Consider the following 18,758-nt stretch of genomic DNA (forward strand, 5'->3'; position numbering starts at 1 on the left):
ACTTGTATGGGCATCTCTGTGTGTATTTGTGTGTGTGTGTGTGTGTGTGTGTGTGTGTGTGTGTGTGTGTGTGTCTGTGTGTGTGTGTGTGTGTGTGTGTGTGTGCGCGTGCGCGCTGGTCGTCTGTGTGTGTCTCCGTGTCAGGGGGACGAGGTGGTGTTACAGAGCACCTTCAGCTCTGAGCAGGAGCAGCTGAAGTTGTGTCTGGCGGCTGAAGGCTTTGGCTGCAGACTCTGTTGTCTGGAGCCCACCTCCAACTGCAAGGTGCCGACCAAAACACCAAACATCTCCTCTCTCCAACAGAGATACATCAGGAGTAACACATAATGCAGACCATGCAGTACTTCTCTCTGGGAACAAAACAACATTTAGACATTTTAGAAAAATGCATAGAAAAGTGAAACCTGCACAAGCAGATTACAAATGAATCAATTAATTAATGAACCTGTTAATTAGGAAAAGTGTTATATTTGAATAGCCTATTAAATATTCATTACGAGTAGAGGTTTCATTTTGACTGCACCAGTCAAATTGTTAATAGTTGTATAATTATGAATACTAATGAACCATTCTTTTATAGTTAAGAATGAATAATTTAGAAGTGTACTATTCTTAGTCATATATTTATGCAGATAGCCATAATCTGCAAGACATAATATATAATATACATAATAAAATAATTTTCTCTATATTTTCAGAATGTTCCACCGGACCTCTCTGTGTGTGCATTTGTTCTGGCCCAGTGCCTCTCTGTCCGAGCCCTTCAAGAGATGCTGGCCTCTAGGGAGGACCCCACTGCAGGGGTGAGAGTGTCTCTTCAATCTCCTTTTATTCTATTCTCTTCTCCTTACTAATTTCTTCTTCTTCACTCTTTTATTTTCCTCTCTCCTTCCTCATTACATCTCTCCTTCTCATCTCTCGTCTTCACTGTGTTTAACTGTCTTGCTAATTTATAAATGCCCTCTTGATGAATTTACATTTAGCGCATTTAGCAGACGCTTTTATCCAAAGCGACTTACAACGGTTAACACCGACGGCGGAGTCAACCATGCAAGGCGACAGCCAGCTCGTCAGGAGCAGTTAGGGTTAAGTGTCTTGCTCAGGGACATATCGACACTAGGAGGAGCCGGGGATCGAACTAGCCTAACCTTCTGGTTACAAGTCAACCTGCTCTAAGCCGACCCGATAAATGAGACGGCAAAGTGATGACCATTGTTTTTCCAGGAAGTCCCAGACTGTCATAGAACACTGTTGTATGGCCAGGCGGTGTTGTTCCGACATTCATACAGTGGCATGGTGAGGCATAAAGATTATGATAATGGTTACATGTTTTATTATATTTGGAAAGCAGCAGTACCTTCCACTTGATTTGACTCTTTATTTTTACCCACAGTATCTCAGCTGTTTGTCCTCCTGTCTGTCTTCAACTGATAAGCTTGCATTTGATGTTGGTCTGCAAGAAGATAAAGAAGGTATTGTTTTTATTGCGATAAAGCATTTCAAACTGACGACTCACGATACTTAGTGACATCCATGAGGAGTTTTATACCCGGCTGCAGCAGAGTGACCTGTATGTACCTGTGTGTGTGTGTGCCTGCCTGTGTGTGTGTGCCTGCCTGTGTGTGTGTGTGTGTGGGTGTGTGTGTGTATGTGTGTGTGTGTGTGTGTGTTAGGTGAGTCATGCTGGTGGACTGTCCACCCAGCGTCCATGCAGAGGTCAGAGGGTGAGAAGGTGCGTGTTGGAGATGACCTTATACTGGTCAGTATCTCCTCAGAGAGATACCTGGTAAGTGGAGTCATTTCTAATGGTCAAACGTCAGAGTAATGTATTCTATTCAATGTCAATTCTATTCCGACATCATATTAACTCAACCACTATGATGTCGTACTTACTCAAACACTATAGGAATACTAAAAGCCAAGCTTCTTCAGGTCCAAGCTCAAGTGAATTTATAAAACGGGTGGCTTAAATCAAGAGATCTGATTGGTTCCCAACTGTTGTATAATGAGCGTATACACACAGCTATGACGCCCGTTCAGTTTACAGAGTTCAGTATCACTCCGCACTAGGGCTGGGCGATAAAACGATAACGATATGTATTGCGATAGACACGTAATCAATATCAATAGAAAATGCGTTCAATAGAAGGTTTCGATATTTTTTTTTCCTCGTTGGAAGTTAACGGAGCAAAGAGTCTAGCTCCGCTTTGAACCAGAGGTTGCGAAGCAAGGTTGGTTGCATGAACAAAGGCACGCGTCCTCTGATACCTGTGGAGAGCAACATATGGCGCGACAAGCCAATGGCCAATCATGTAACAGTATCAAGTTTGGCTGCGCCATCTCGTCTCGCGTGTGTTTCATAACAGCGCGATGTGAGAAACGAAAGATGAGCACCGCAATGAGTGAGGAAATTGTAAATAATATATATGAAGATAGTTCTTCTCAGATCTCAGGCTTCTTTATGTTTACATTTAACACTGCAAATGTTTTTAGAACACTTTTTTGTAGCACATGTTTTTGAGCACTTTATAATTGATAATTGTTAAGTTTTCATTATGATGTTCATTTTCATTCAGACTTATGTTTATATTTATTTTAGTTTTCCATGGTTGTGTTGACATTCCTTTTCCCTGTCTGCCTACAATCAGGGGAAGGTTAAGTTTAAAATAAAACTTTTTACGTTTATATTTTTCTCCTGGTCCTTTAAAAAAAAAATTAAATCAATAATTATCGATATCGACCGATATGAAACACTTATATCGTGATACAGTTTTCAGCCATATCGCCCAGCCCTACTCCGCACCTAACTTGAACTGTTGTTTATTTATATATAAAAGCAATAGCATAGTTCACTGAAGCCTAAAAATATGTTGATTGCTGGAGAAGGTGGAAATGTTGTAAAGCAATAGGCACACGGTGAGTGAACTCGATAGTACGCTAAATTGCCGGAGAACCAAGCTACCGTCTCTAGCCTTCTCTCTGAAGGACGCTACAGTGTGTTACATAGCAACCGCCATACACTTGGCAGGCAGCCAGGAGGGACTACTTTTTTGTATTCGTTAAAAATATATATTTTCCAACTTTTCTCACTTTTTCAAAATTGAGGGTGTCTATGACTTTCATTTCGCCATCGCCGGATGGCGCCCCTTAACTGTGGTATAATGAGCACATACCACAGCCTGTCGTGATCTATTGCTTAAATATACAATGCTTAATATTGGTTATGCTTAATCCTTTTTCTGTAAATGTAAGTATTTGCTGCACAAAGGCTATTTGTCAACGAGTAAACTGGGGTCAGAAGCAGAGGTGAACATAAAAACTATTTTAAACTGAACCCTGAATCTGTAGTGTTATAAACAGGGCTGTCACGGTGAAGAATTTTCCCTGTGGTAATGTAAGTTGTCTCAAGCCAAGCCAAGTTTCCAAAGACATGGCTGTGGAAGTATGAGAGATCCAATCATTGAGCCTCAGATCATTACAATGCTTAAAAGGTGGTCTGTTCATTGTGCAAGCATAAATGAAACCACACAGCAGGATTAGAGCTTTGCACAAGGATGGATGACATGCCACCTGAAAAAGAAAAAAACACAGTAGTCTAAATAGTTTTTTTTGTTATTATTAAACTAGCATCCCGTTATTTAGTCAATGTTTAGCTTTTTAATGTAGTTTTCCCTTGTTTTAACATTGAAATAGTTGCTAACCCTAACCCCCAATAGGTTTTCTACTACCCTTTTTAGTGTTTGAGAAAGTCTATTTATCTTTTTCTAAAAGATTATATTTTCATTATAGAGAGGAAAGTGTGGAAGACAGAGGGGAGGACATGCAGTAAATGACCCAGGTTCGATCCTGGGTCTCTGCGATTAGGACTGTGCCTATATGGTATGCGACTTAGCCCAGTGCTCCACCGGGGCGCCCCAAGTCTATTTATCTTTATCTTTATGTTGGAGTTGCCAGCTCAAATCTACAGGTTCACACATTTGAGTGCCTTTGTTTCCATTAAGTTGGATTATAAGATGGCCTTTCTTGTCAAAATAAAACAAACTCATAGAAATGGTCCTGAAGCCCTGTTTCTAATTAAGTGGTGATTAGGAACGCATGATGAAGAGTTTTGAACCTAGTTGTGTGCGATCTGGTCATAGCACCATTGTGATGGTAAATGGTCCTCATTTATATAGCACTTTTTTCACAAGCTCTTTACAGTGTTGACTGACATTCACCCATTCATGCACACATTCACACACCGACGGCGGAGTCAACCACGCAGGTTGTCAGGAGCAGTTAGGGTGAGGGCGTCTTGCTCAGGGACACCACGACACTCCACGCTAGGAGGAGCCGGAGATCGAACCAGCAACCTTGTGGTTACCAGCCAATCCGCACTACCTCCTGAGACCGATACACCTCGTGTTTTTCTGGGGGATTTGCACAGCACATAAACGTTTCGGTAACCTTCGGTGCCCGGGCACAGAGCAGCGCCGCTCATCAGGAGGAGAAGACCTGACAAAATATCCTATCCTATCCTATCCTAGTTGAGTTTCCCAGTCTTTGATCGGTGCAATTCAAGTGTGAACGGGGTTGTTGAGCACAGTGCTTTGTATGGTTTTGATCATGACTGTCCTGGTGAATTAACATGTTGTCATCATGGTCTTTGGTCTCCTTCAGCACCTGTCCTACGGCAGTGTGCTGGACAACAGGCAGGGTGCCAGCGTGGTGGTGGTGGACGCAGCCTTCCAGCAGACCCTGTGGAGCATGGCGCCCGTCTGCTCTGTTGGTGGAGTCGCTCAAGGCACGGTCTACCCCCCCCAAATTTTTTTTTCCTTCTGATTAACAAATCAATAATCCCAGCTCGTCGTTCTGTTGCAGAACATCTGCAGTCTGTGGATAGAGCAAACAAACTGCTACACCACTATTTCAGTAAATTGGAAGAAGAAAGAAAGCAGAAAATCTCCTCCGCTATAATTATGCCTGACGCAGAGTTTGATGATGTCTTACTGAGGTTATCCTTCCACAGATTTTTCTCATCAGTACTACTCAGATGTATAATTATTCATCTTCCCCTATCTAAATAATAACTGCAGATGTCACATTAAACAGCTTTATCCCATTATACGTTAGCTTTAGCCTGACTCTGGACTCTGGTGGTGCCTGTAGGCTACCTGAAAGCTTTAGCCTGACTCTGGTCTCTGGTCTGTGGTCATTGGTCTCTGGTGGTGCCTGTAGGCTACCTGAAAGCTTTAGCCTGACTCTGGTCTCTGGTCTGTGGTCTCTGGTCTCTGGTGGTACCTGTAGGCTACCTCAAAGCTTTAGCCTGACTCTGGTCTCTGGACTCTGGTGGTACCTGTAGGCTACCTCAAAGCTTTAGCCTGACTCTGGTCTCTGGACTCTGGTGGTACCTGTAGGCTACCTCAAAGCTTTAGCCTGACTCTGGTCTCTGGTCTCTGGTTGTACCTTGCAGGCTACCTGAAAGGAGGAGACACATTGCGGCTGCTCCACGGACACAGCGACGCCTGCCTCACCCTGCCCTCCAGAGAGCATGGAGAGGAGCTGCAAAGGTCAGTCGGAAGGCTAAGGTCAAAGCTTAATGCTCTCTTCCTCTCCCATCCAAACTGAAGGCAAAGTTTACCGTGTCAGCAAGGATATTTAAAGCTATTGTAGTGTTGTCATGTCGTGTCTATGTGTGTGTGTGTGTGTGTGTGTGTGTGTGTGTGTGTGTGTGTGTGTGTGTGTGTGTGCTTGTGTGCATCCAGAACAATCCATTATGGGATCGGCTCAGTCTCCAGTCAGGCCTGCTCCCTCTGGAGACTGGAGATTCTGCGTGTCATGTAAGTAGTATTAGCAATGATCACGTTATTGTTTGCATATTAATGTTATCCACACACTGGGGTGTGGATTTACGTTCTTATCTGTATGGAATGGTACTTTTTTATCGGCTGACATGAAAAGTAAACTAAAAACATTTCACAACAATTGAAAAAAAAGTAATTGGAATGGACTTTCTGGGCTTTCAGTGTTTACTGGTGTTCATCATTTCGTACAGATATAGATATAATATGTATTGTTTTGTCAAAAAAAACCAATTGTTATATTATTCTGTTGAAAATGAATGTACCATAGCTTGCTTAGGATGGAAGTCCTGATATAATCCGTTACTTTATTTTTGAGGAATTCTGAAGACTGTATCTCTGTATCGCATTGTTTTTTGTAACTGCAAAGCCTCTTTGAAACAGCAGGCACTGTGCAGGCAATGTACTTTTGGAGTTGTTGAGATGTTCATGGAGCTATTCATTATTGAAACATGCTGTTCTTCAGTTCAAATATTTGTTCTTCAGTTCAAACCATGTTCACATATTTTAGCATTCGCCTTACAAGGTAGCCTGCAACCACTATGGTCATTGAGAGGCGAGCGAATTTAATTAAGTCTCCTTCAATTAATAGTAGAAAAAAATTGGTGGTAAAAAAAGTGGTAGTGTGCAAGAGCACCCACAATTATATTTTGGATATGATGATCTTAAGAAAGACTGCAATAAAAACTAAGTGTACTGCAATTTTTTTTTAATGCAATACAACACACAGTAACACAACCACATGACTACTGTGGTTGTTCTGTTGTTGGTTGTTCTGTTTCAGGTGGAGCAGGAGCCACGCCCGCTGGGGCCAGCCCTTCCGCCTGCGCCACCTGACCACCGGGAGGTATCTGGGGCTGACGGAGGAAGGCGGCCTCCATCTGGTGGAGCGCAACAGAGCTGACGTTGGCACCACCTCTTTTTGCTTCCAACCCTCGAAGGTAGGAGGTCACACGCCGAACTATACTTTTTTGTTTTGTTTGCCTTTTTATTGTTTGGCATCGCATTTTCTGATGAATTGTGTTTACCTCATCGACCTGCTTGTCTAATCTTAAACGTATGTCCGTTTGCTACTGACAAACTATCTACTATCTATCCTAGGAAAAGGCTCACCCGTGCTCTAAAAAGGACGTCGAGGGCATGGGCACGGCAGAGATCAAGTACGGAGACTCTATCTGCTACATCCAGCATGTAGCGTCCGGCCTGTGGCTCACCTACCAGGCGCTGGACGGGAAGTGTGCCCGCATGGGGTCTGTGCAGCGCAAGGTAGACTACTGCTCTTCTGCAGGTCGTTTTTTGGGGACTTGTGTGGACGTTCTTAGAAACAAATAAATACCGCACACTGTCGAATGCCATGCGTCTTTTAGTTAGATATGTTCACAAATATCTTAGATAAACGTAGTAGTTTATTATATGGCGTGAGTGTGATTAGCCGTTACAAAAGCCGTTTTGAAAATCGGGCTCTTCTGACATCACAAGTGGGCGTGTCCTCCTAGATGTGTGCTGGATAGATCGGTCTACCAGCCTACCCAGTGGACTGTAGCAAACGTTAGCTCATCTAGCCGTCACACATCTAGGTGGACACGCCTACTTGTGATGTCAGAAGAGCCCGATTTTCAAACGGCTAATCACACTCACACCTGGTGGCATGATATGGGACCTTTAAACAAATGGTCCAGATGTGGTCTGAAATTGTTTTAAATGAGGGATATCTTTTGATTGGCCTTGGCCAAATTCAGACGAGTTGTTTAAATTCAAATTCATAGTTGTGCGTCCAGACGGGGAGTTTGCTGGGTTAGAGTTTGCTTCCCGTTCCATTGCCTTTCAGAGTTAGACTAGCCTAGCTTCTGATTGCTTTCCATGGATTTAAATGGGTTCTGAATACTCAATCAATTCAGAACCCTCAAAAATAGTGCCAAAACCAACAAGATTGTAGTTTACAAACACACAACACACGGATAGTTTGGCACTATTCTGGCAACTGGTGCAATTATATGATCTGCTGCTTCTAGGTGGGTGGTCTAAGCCGAGGGTAAAGTCAGCGGTGCCTTGCGGGTAGACAAATAATCATAGCGCCGAAAATAGTGTGTTGAAAATATTGTTGGGTTATTACTGGCATCCGTTTTCAATAATTGACTATTTGGAACACACTCGAAATCTTTGGGAAAAAATAACAAGTCAAGTCAACTTTATTTATATAGCACATTTCATATGCAAGGCAGACAAGTGCAATCCCCTCACATGGAAGCGGCAAGTCAATGGAAGCGGCTGGCGGGAACACAAATGCTAACCCAAACAAACTCACCTTCCGGAGGCACATTGATGAATTTGGAATTAAACAACTCGTCTTAATCTGGGTAAAACATTTGTAAACGGCAATTTACAGATATCTTTGTGTATCCCTTAAAGTAATTGGTCATTTTGTAGAAGAGCTCTGTCTAGTATTGTGATTGTGATTTCTGTGCAAGTCTTAATTAAAGGTGCTGTATGTAGAATGCAGTGTCATCTAGCAAAACAGACCTGGCAGAAACTGAACATAATATTCGTTAATATATATGAATTAGTGTGTAATCTCACCACTATCTATAATCCATTCAATCCTACACACTTCACCTTTAAGATCAATAACTTTAGCATGTAGCATTAGCATTAGCATTTAGCATTTAGCCAGTGAGCGGCGCTAACCGAGGTTCCTCTGCAGGCCATTCTGCACAGCGAGGGTCACGTGGATGACGGGCTGACACTCTCCCGCTCCCAGAGAGAGGAGTCGGGCATCGCCAGGCTCATCCGCACGGCGGTTCACCTCTTCACTGCATTCGTCAGGTTCACTCACTCAAAACCATACTCTCCTCCTTGTAGTAGTCCCTGTCGCAGTCCACAGAGTCCACAGAGAGATGGTGTGCCATGGTGTGTCACTGGCATTGACGTCATTGTTAGATTGACGTTGAGTTGTGACACAGTGATCTGCTAGCTTGCTTATTGATGAGTGGCTCTGGATGATGATAGTGGCTAACTTAAAAATATTTCAATTAAATGTTTCTTGAAAAAGACGAGGGATTGATTTCAACTGACTTTGCGAATGCAAGGTATGGAAGTTCTGCCTGTTTTCGCCTTCATTATGTAAAAGTGTGCGTAGTCACGCTGTCGGAAGCCTTTTCATATCCATTTTTATACAATATGATTATCAAACCATGCCTTTGCTTAATGGGTTTTTCATAAGATATTCACTCTTTTGTATATTTTGATTTTTATAGGAAACTGGACGGTCTGGATGAACAGGAAAACGTCTCCTCAGTAAATCTCCAACTAGAGACGGTACGACTCTGTCTCAGGGACCTGATCCATTTCTTCGAGCCCCCAGAGGAGGGGCTGGGGCACGAGGCCTACCAGAACGGCCTGAAGACCTTGAAGAAAAGACAGAGCCTGTTTCAAGAGGAGGTACACAGGGAGTGGACTTTGTTCAGTAAAATACAATTTCACCCAACGTTGTTATGCTAGCAATCTTGCATCAAGGGGAACATTTGTAACGCTTTTGTGTTTTTTTTTGTGCATTTTGTGTCGTTATTTTGCATTGTTCTGTGTTATTTTGTATTTAGTTTGATCATTTTGTGTTGTGTTTTGTCAAAATTGTATTGTGTTGTATTTGCATATTTTGTGTGCCTTTGTGTTGTGCCATTTCCTGTTGTGTTATTTGGGTTGTGTATTCTTATGTTATTTTGTGTTGTGTTTAATTGTGTGTTATCTTGTTGTGTGTCCTTCCTGGGTTCCAGGGCGTGGTGAGTCTGGTGGTGGACTGCCTTGACCGTCTCCATCTGTACACCAGCGCCGCTAACTTCGCTGAGTCTGTTGGAGGGAGCGGGGCAGGGGAGGGCTGGGAAAGCCTCCTCAATTCTTTCTATCAACTACTGGGTCAGCAGGAATAGAAACCACACACTTTGATCATGTTTAAACTACATATCAATACTTGATTGGCCAGAAATCAATTAACAACAATGATGGCTCCAGAGAATAATTATTTTATTGTAATTATTTTTAAGTACAATCATTTAGGATGATATCTTGCAATGGAAAAAGCTTTGCTGCAGACAGTTAACGAAGGTTAATGAATGAGGTTGAATGTCCTTCATTGGGATTGCTATTGCTTAAGGTCTCTCTGTCCTGCTTTCCTCTCCAGGGTCTCTGATCAGGGGGAACCGCAGAAGCTGTGCCCGGTTCTCCTCCTCACTGGACTGGCTTGTCGAGAGGCTGGAGCGAACGGAGGCCTCCACAGGTGCGTGGACATTTGAGGCAAATCCTTAACTTAATTGGTCTTTTACATAATGCTTCAAGGACTTTCTCTGATTCCCATTAGGGTTAAGCTGTTGATTTAATTGATGTCGTTTAGCGTTTAGCTTGCCGGAACCTATCGAGAAACACATTAGACGTTAATGCTTTTTAGCTCGGAAAATCCTTCAGTTGGATCAGCGTTGCAAAGCGATCAGAAAAATGTGTATTTGCTTCCATTTTCCTTTGGAGTTATTTTGACAGGCATCACTCATGATCAAATACCACCTTGGACAGCCTACATCAATCCCTGATGTTGGCCCCGTGGGCTGTAACGAGCAGTCATTATCTGTGTAATGAATACAGAAAAAGAGCCACAGCGCCTGCGGCGCTCCCTGTAATAGGCGTTCTCCTGTCTGTCATCTAAAGGTGTCTTGGAGGTTCTGCACTGCATGGTGCTGGAGAGCCCAGAGGCCCTCAATGTCATTAAAGAGGGACACATCCAATCCATCATTTCCCTGCTGGATAAACATGGACGAAATCACAAGGTAATGCATGAATATATTACCGTGGTTCTGGGAGCAGAGAGGGGAGAGACCTGGCAAAGAAAAAAGCAATTATCAAATAGTTCATTGTTTGTGTTAATATCTCTGTTCTGTTAAATAGGTCCTAAATGTGTTTCTTGTGTAAGAATATTCAATGCAGTTTGCGTTTATAAAATAAGTTAGCGTTTATAAAATATATATATACTGTATATCTGCAGTATATGTATATATAAATGTGACATATTTTCAAACACTAATACTATTTTACAACACAACGGTCTAGTCTCTCTTAGACAGTGCCATGGTCCCAGTTGTATCATCTAGATCTGCTGCCTCCAACCATTGTTCCATAACCCTGTCAACGCGTTGTTTGTTTGGACACCGTGACGGGAACCCGCCAGGTTCTCGAGGTGCTGTCGTCCCTGTCTCTGTGTCACGGCATGGCCGTGCGCTCCAACCAGAACCTCATCTGTCACAGCCTGCTCCCCGACCGAGACCTGCTTCTGCAGAGCCGTCTGGTCAACCAGGTCACCAGGTACAACAGCAGCGCTCGGCCTCTTATGTTGAGTTTTGTGTTTATTTCCAAGTTGAAATAGAGGATGAACCCCTTGAGATACAGCATCTCATTTTCAAGGGGGGTCCTCAAGGCACAGAACATTTACACAACGTTAAACAATCCTCAAAGTAACATCAACAAGGGCATACACATAAGAACTCCCCCACCATGCCAAGTCATTGGCAACGAGAAATTAAACAAATGAACGGAACGAATAACATGTCAAAGTTTACTTATAAACTAAAAGTGAAGGGTATGTACAATCAAAAACACAACGTTGCAGTAGTAACAAGTAGATTCAAGTTGAACAAGCAACGAAGCCTTGAAGTTATGAAAAGTATGGTGGAGTCTAGTCTAATGGTGCTTTAAACTTGAGTTGTGATTGTCCTCGTATCATGGTTTCGTCTTGTCTTCCGCCCTCTCACCACCAGCATGAGGCCCAACGTATTCCTGGCCCTGGGGGAGGGTTCGGCCCAGCATCGCAGGTGGTACTACGAACTGGCAGTGGACCACGTGGAGCCCTTCCTCACGGCCGAGCCCACCCACCTGCGTGTGGGCTGGGCCTGCACCGAGGGCTACCACCCCTGGCCCACGGCCGGCGAGGGCTTCGGGGGCAACGGGGTGGGAGATGACCTCTACTCCTACGGCTTCGACGGGCTGCGTCTCTGGTCAGGTGGGCGAACAGGAAGTTTGAATAAGGTCACTGATTTTGGATGCTGCTGGTGCAGAGAGACTGAAACAGTTGAAGAGTGAAACAAGCATTTACTGACAATGATCAACGCTCACTCGAATGCTGCATACACACACTTGACATTCCACTCCACATTTGACGAGCGGCAGTTCAAAATGATATCAAAGTTGAAATGTGCCACAAGGCACATAGAGGCGCTGGGATTAATCAACGACTGTTAACAGAATGTTTTGAGGTTGAGGTTGAGGTAACCCTCACCCCATGGTGCACTCTGCAGGTTGTGTCAGTCGCCGGGTGAGTTCTCCCTTCCCTCACCTGCTGAGAGACGAGGACGTGGTCAGCTGCTGCCTGGACCTGGTGGCGCCCTCCATCTCCTTCCGGGTGAACGGGCTGCCCGTGCAGGGCATGCTGGAGAACTTCAACGGCGACGGCCTGATGCACCCCGTGGTCAGCTTCTCCGCTGGAGTCAAGTCAGTATGAAGGATGTGCATCCATTCCTGATGTTGTGTCTCACCCCATCTCCTTCATCCAATTAGTGGGCCTGCTTTTTCAGAATGCTAATTGTAGGGCTTATTATGATTGACTGAACAGATGCTTCTATTTAAAACAACTTACTGTGCATTCTTTAAATACGTGGCATTAATGAGCTGGTGTAAGTTGGGCATCAGAGCCTCATCGCAGACGTTGGGGACCTATAACCTTTTGGTTAAAGGTTACCGCCCCTCTTGACCCATTCTCGCTCCTCTTTACTCATTTACTCATTACTCAAACGTCATGAGCTCAAACTCTTCTCTTCTCCCGAACTCTGACCCCCAGGGTGCGCTTCCTGTTTGGAGGACGGCACGGAGAGTTCCGCTTCCTGCCCCCGCCCGGTTTCGCCCCATGCTCCGAGGCCCTGCTCCCCGGGGGCGCCAAGCTGAAGGTGGAGCCCTGCCAGCGCTACAGCCTGGACCCTCAGGACGCGGGGCGGGAGCTACTGGGCCCCTCCGTGGCTCTGGTACCGCCCACCTTCACCCCCACACCCGTGGACATCGCCAAGGTTCGCATGGTGTGATCCCACAGCATCTTTACACGCTCTGCGCTGGTGTCCATTGGTTTGCAAAGCACAGAGCATTAGCCTATTTTGTGAATACTGGGAGTAATTTGTTTTGTTTTAGTATTACACTTCATAGTACAAATATAAATGTAGCTACCATAAATCACACCGTCGAGAGGTAGTAGTGCCTTCATCGTTTTGTATTATTGGAACAGCTTCTCTCAAATGACGTCTACAGGTGGAACTGCCTGCACAACTGGAACACATCCGGGAAAGACTGGCTGAGAATATCCATGAACTCTGGTCGATGGACAAGATAGGACTGGGCTGGGCGTACGGATCTGTAAGGACAAAGTGATCCGCAGCACTATGGAAGCAATAATGCATGGGACTTCAGACCGTTCTGTCGTAACTTCACATGTTCTCATGATGTCCATAAGGACTGCAGAAAGTCATAAAGTCCAGAAACTCAGTATTGCTGAGTGGTGATAGAACTGCATGGCCACTGTTTAATTTCCTCCTTTTAGATCCAACGTGCACCACTTTAATTATGCTGGCTACACGTAAATGTCTAGATAGATAAAGTTAATCTAATTAACCTCCCTCTCTATGTCTGTGGCCTCTTCTGCACAAACTACTTTCGGTCTGGCTCGGTTTCTCAAGGACGTCGGGGTGATGTTCTGTCTGCTGTGTTTGGTCTACAGATGAGAGATGAGGGTAAGCGGTTGGACCCCGGCCTGGTCGAGTTCCCAAAGCTCTCTGAGAAGGAGAAGAACCAGAATCTTCAAATGGCTCAGATAACTATCAAGTACGTTTAATTCCTCCGTCAGAGAGTTTAAGATTCAAATCTAACCAATGCACTATTTCTGATGGTTAGAATTATATATTTTTTGTATTTGATCCATAAATTATTTATTTGGGTAATTTGTTAAGTGGAATTCCAATGAGATTTGTGAAGGCTCCCTCTTTGAGAGAATATCCTCAAGTCACACACACACACACACACACACATTATTGGCATTGTCACCACGCTCAGTGCACCGGCATTGTCTGATGAAACCATATTTCACCTTAAGGACGCTGCTCGCTCTTGGATTCCACATCGGGCTGGCGGACGACCATGCTGAGAAACACCTTCAGTACATACGGCTTTCAGCAAAGTAGGAACCACAAGCAGAGCACACATTGTCCATTGTCCAGGTGGATCGCACCCTGAAAGCATTTCTGTGCCAATACGGAGACTCGTGAGTTAGTACTTTATATTAGCAACGGCTGAGAAAATAAACTGACTGGGATGACTGAATCTCATCATTCTCGACACGAACAGCAACCGCAAATGTCTATAAACAACAGGCCGGCAGACGCGCTGTCATCCGTCTGTCTGGCAGCTGGGATCCAGACGTATTGATTTCCTCTAATTGAGTGTGATTTGTGGTTGATGTTTGAGGTATGAGCAGCCCAGCGGCTACCGGCCCACCCCGCTGGACCTGAGCCAGACGGTGCTTGGCGCCGACCTGGAGGCGGCCGTGGACGCCCTGGCCGAGAACGAGCACAACGCCTGGGCCGAGCAGCTCATCAGGCAGGGCTGGACCTACGGAGCTCAGCGGGTACGTGCTGCACGACGCGGACCAGAGCCCCTGCACACCCCTCAACAACGTGAATGTCATTATAGTCACACACGGCGTCAGTTGGTGAAAATTGGTGAAAGCAGCAGACAATAAAACAAAATATATAAATTTGGAAGATGTACGAGTAACAACAATTAGTACGATTCCACAATAAATATATATTACAGTATTTGTATTTACAGTGTTATATAAAGCGCAGTGCAATTTGCAAAGGTTACAAATCAAAACGGTTAGAATCGAGGTTGCATCATCACTTAAAGGGAATGGAAAGGACTTGATTAAAGCCACCAAGCCCATTTCAAGGGGTCAAGTCTTTCTGAGTGTCGGTGTGGTGGTGTGTTCAGGAGGTGAGGGCCAAGAGGAGCCCCCAGCTGGTGCCGTACGGCCTGCTAGAGGAGCAGAGCAGGGGGGCGGTCAGGGACAGCGCCAGGGAGACGGTGTGCACCCTGCTGGCCTACGGATACAGCCTGGAGCCCCTCGCCCTGGAGCCCGGTACGTCCCCCTTTCCCCCCCCCGTCCCCCGTCCCCCCCCTTGAGTCACTCACCACCTTAATCCCCTCAGACCCTTGATGAGGCCTCATTCATAGAGCAGACCACAGCCATCACGGTTCATGTCATGGACCCTGATTGGTTGTAAGCACAATCTGAATAGCTTTCTCTTTTTTTAGATTTACAAAAACACAAATTTCAAGTATTAAAAAATCCTGTGTTTGAAACCATGTTATTTTAGCTTTTATTTATTAATTAGATTTAAAAATAATATATGATTTAAAAAATATTGACGTTCACCAATTTCGAATAGCAATGAAAAATTCATGTTACTAATTATAGTCATCGTTATTAATTGCGTGCATTTCTTTTATATAATATTTGACACTATCATTTGTATGTGTACTGCTGTCTTGCTTGGGGACTTTTAGCTGCTCTGAGCGACCCGTGCTGTCTGCCCTCTGCCGAGGGGGGCCGCATGTTTCGTGCTGACCAGCGCTACGCAGTGACCCAGGGCCGCTGGTACTTTGAGTTTGAGGTGTTGACAGCGGGGGCCATGAGGGTGGGCTGGGCGCGGCCCCGCTGCTCCCCGGACAGAGAGCTGGGCTCCGACGACCTGGCCTACGCCTTCGACGGCTCCACGGTGAGCCGGAGTACGACTCGATAGCTTAGCCTTTTATGAATGATGATATAAAAAGATCCATATTGGACGTGTTGGAGTGTTTAAAAGAATAAAACCCCATCCACCCAAGGCCCAGTCCACAGGGGACGTTATCTCCTCTGTAAATCAATGTTGTGTGTGTGTGTGGAAGAAAATCAAGCAGCAAAGAAAATCGTTCTGTAGAAAAAGCGATTGCTGCAGTGAAAAGGTTAGACGGTTAGATGGACACAGGCTGACGTCGACGGAGCGTACAAAGTAAGCTTCCGGGAACTCTTTTACTCCAACCCTCCAGGCCCAGTGGTACCACCAGGGGGGCGAGCCGCTGGGCTGTCCCTGGCAGAGGGGTGACGTGGTGGGCTGCCTGCTGGACATGGCCCAGCGCACCATGGTGGTCAGCCTCAACGGGGAGGCGCTGCTCAACCACCTGGGCTCGGAGCTGGCCGCCAAAGACTTTGACATCGGAGACGGTGCGTGACGGGTTTCGAAAACGATAACGCTTTCAAGCATTGCCGCAAGCAATGCATCGATAACTCGATAACTGTCACCAATAGCCCCGTAGCGTGCCCCTGTTTTTATGTGCTTAAAGTTTGGCTTGCTCCAGCGACAGCTTTGACACACGTGGTCGGATTTTGAGTGGTATGGCAGAAACTTGAATACTCAATACTATAAATAATGAAATACTGACTTCGCTGATACTGAATGCTCAAAGTTCCATATTCTTGGAATGCACCCCGCATGTGATAATAATATGTGATGTAGACGGTGAGTGAGAGTTTAACATCTGCCCTCCCACCGTGTCTCTCCACCGCTCATGCTTCATTACCATCATCCCCCCGATCTCCCAGGCCTGCTGCCTGCGGTGAGCCTTGGGGTGAACCAGGCGGGGAGGCTGAACCTGGGCAGGCAGGGGGCCACGCTTCAGTGCTTCGCCCGCTGTGGCCTCCAGGAGGGCTACCAGCCCTTTGCCGACAACATGGCCAGAGAGCCCGCCCTCTGGATGAGCCGGAGGCAGCCTCAGTTCATCTCCGTCCCGCCCCACCACCGGGACCTGATGGTTAGTCTTAAGGAGCGGTGCTGGGGCTGCTGGATCGTCCTGCAAACCGGGGATTATTTCTCTATTTTCTGTAACGTGCTTGGAGAGTTCATCACCAAGGGTTTGTCTCTGTCCTCGTACTGGCGTCAGTTAAATTTTTGACCGTAAAAAATGTAACGCAAGTGAACGATGTCTTGCTGGAAAAATTGTGCATTGTGATGTTCAATGGGGGCAATGAGGAATGATTATACCCTGTATACATATCACATGTTTTTACCACCGGTTCCTCAAGGTCACCAGAGACAGTGGGAAGGCCGATTCTTCCCCAAGCCTGAAGGTGTCTCAGCGAACGGCGACGTCGTCTTACAACGGAGGCAGCGAGACGGGCTTCTACCGACTTAGCATGTCTGTCCAGACGGCTGCAGTACTAGCCAGTCCTGCAGGGGGTGCTCTCCCGGGGACCAGCAGCCCCGTGTCTCCGAGTAAGTATTCAGCAAAGTCCATATCGTTTCTCATTGGTTAACATGGGAATAGAATTTAGTGAGGGACAGAACCAGTTTTTGGCTTGTATTGGTTGTATAAATTATGGTTTATGCAGGTTGGTTTCAACCTGTCAATACAGTGGTAATGCAATGCAATGCAATGGTTAGGTCCTCCCTTTGGGTGGATTTTAGTGAAGCAGGAATATAAATGACCTTTGGTTCGTTTATGTGGAATTTGTTGGAATATAAATTAACTTTGCCCTTAAAGTACAGTTGTCCATATGACTTAAAAAGGACTTCACATGGGACTAATTTTACATAAAATGTAGATATAATATTACCATTTGGTCTCACTGATATTCAGGCCCCATGGTATCAGCGTCCTCTGTTCTCTGTCCTTAACCTCAAGAAGAGGTCACACATTTATACAGTTTTAACTTTGTTTCGATTTTTGTTTTCTGAACTTTCTGGGTCGCCCGCAGGCAGGAAGGAAATGGAGGAGTTTGAGGTGGACTCAGACTTTGAGGTGCTAATGAAGTCTGCCCATGGGTTCTCTGGATCGAGGGACGAGCTGAACCACAAGGACCAGAGCCACGACAAAACGTCCAGGCTCAAGCAGAGGTAGGTGGGGAACGGAGGGTGAGCGGACAGGAAAACACCATCGAGGAGCCTGAGCACTTTCAATGTTGAGACAAGTGAACACATATACAGTCAAAGTTGTGTGTGTCTGTGTGTGTGTGTGTCTGTGTGTGTGTGTGTGTGTGTGTGTGTGTGTGTGTGTGTGTTTGTGGGTCTGTTTATATTGTGGCAAGACGCATAGCACCTGAGGAACAGGTGGAGAAGCAGGGCTTAAATAGCCTGCTTCTCCACTCATTCAAGGCTCCATGTGGCACCTGTGTGTGGAGAGACCGGGCCTTCTGGGAAGTCCTCCCAGATTTTGGTTATTTTGTAAAAGACTTTTGATTTTGCAATAAACGTGTCTTTTTGGCTTTTGCCCAATTAAATCGTGTCCTGATTGGAAGATTGGTTCACTCCCCAAGGAAATATGTATAATTGTGTGTGTGTGTCTGTGTGTGTCTGTGTATATCTATTTGAGTGTGTGTGTGTACGTGTGTATTTCTGTGTGACTGTCTGTGCTTGTGTGTGTATTTGTGTGTCTGTGTCTATGTGTATTTGTCTGTGTGTGTCTGTGTGTGTGTGTGTGTGTGTGTATTTCTGTGTGACTGTGTTCTTGTGTGTGTATTTGTGTGTCTGTGTCTACGTGTATTTGTCTATGTATCTGTGTGTGTGTGTGTGTGTGCGTGTGTGTGTGTGTGTGTGTGTGTGCGACTGGAGCGTAGGAGCTCACCAGACCTCTCTCAGGACTGGGTACACTGCGTGTACCATTGATGTGCGGCATCAATGGTAAATGATTTGACCGTTTAATTATTTAAATGTAAGGTTTTAACACTATGTGTATAAGGTTGTTATGGTTACGTTCTTTTTGTAATCTCGACAGCATTTCAATCGAGATTCTCCCGCTATGTGTCTCAGA

General features: G+C 45.3%; 1 protein-coding gene across 1 annotated transcript in view; it reads left to right on the forward strand.

Annotated features, from left to right (window-relative positions):
• ryr2b (ryanodine receptor 2b (cardiac)) overlaps positions 1 to 18,758 on the forward strand; it is a gene marked incomplete at both ends in the record, with an annotated part of 75,945 nt that overhangs the window by 1,544 nt on the left and 55,643 nt on the right. Inside the window, 29 exons of the mRNA XM_084470221.1 lie at positions 145 to 264; positions 699 to 803; positions 1,225 to 1,296; positions 1,394 to 1,472; positions 1,674 to 1,786; positions 4,660 to 4,783; positions 5,453 to 5,549; positions 5,745 to 5,819; positions 6,625 to 6,781; positions 6,942 to 7,106; positions 8,542 to 8,663; positions 9,095 to 9,278; positions 9,611 to 9,749; positions 10,015 to 10,110; positions 10,533 to 10,651; positions 11,050 to 11,183; positions 11,636 to 11,877; positions 12,173 to 12,365; positions 12,712 to 12,934; positions 13,170 to 13,274; positions 13,636 to 13,739; positions 14,008 to 14,091; positions 14,379 to 14,538; positions 14,904 to 15,051; positions 15,480 to 15,691; positions 16,002 to 16,176; positions 16,555 to 16,763; positions 17,035 to 17,224; positions 17,707 to 17,845. Coding sequence (XP_084326347.1) covers positions 145 to 264; positions 699 to 803; positions 1,225 to 1,296; positions 1,394 to 1,472; positions 1,674 to 1,786; positions 4,660 to 4,783; positions 5,453 to 5,549; positions 5,745 to 5,819; positions 6,625 to 6,781; positions 6,942 to 7,106; positions 8,542 to 8,663; positions 9,095 to 9,278; positions 9,611 to 9,749; positions 10,015 to 10,110; positions 10,533 to 10,651; positions 11,050 to 11,183; positions 11,636 to 11,877; positions 12,173 to 12,365; positions 12,712 to 12,934; positions 13,170 to 13,274; positions 13,636 to 13,739; positions 14,008 to 14,091; positions 14,379 to 14,538; positions 14,904 to 15,051; positions 15,480 to 15,691; positions 16,002 to 16,176; positions 16,555 to 16,763; positions 17,035 to 17,224; positions 17,707 to 17,845 — 4,085 coding nt within the window. The remainder of the gene's footprint in view (positions 1 to 144; positions 265 to 698; positions 804 to 1,224; positions 1,297 to 1,393; positions 1,473 to 1,673; positions 1,787 to 4,659; positions 4,784 to 5,452; positions 5,550 to 5,744; positions 5,820 to 6,624; positions 6,782 to 6,941; positions 7,107 to 8,541; positions 8,664 to 9,094; positions 9,279 to 9,610; positions 9,750 to 10,014; positions 10,111 to 10,532; positions 10,652 to 11,049; positions 11,184 to 11,635; positions 11,878 to 12,172; positions 12,366 to 12,711; positions 12,935 to 13,169; positions 13,275 to 13,635; positions 13,740 to 14,007; positions 14,092 to 14,378; positions 14,539 to 14,903; positions 15,052 to 15,479; positions 15,692 to 16,001; positions 16,177 to 16,554; positions 16,764 to 17,034; positions 17,225 to 17,706; positions 17,846 to 18,758) is intronic.

Source organism: Micromesistius poutassou (assembly GCF_964030765.1).
Source record: "Micromesistius poutassou genome assembly, chromosome: 7".
Taxonomy (NCBI): domain Eukaryota; kingdom Metazoa; phylum Chordata; class Actinopteri; order Gadiformes; family Gadidae; genus Micromesistius; species Micromesistius poutassou.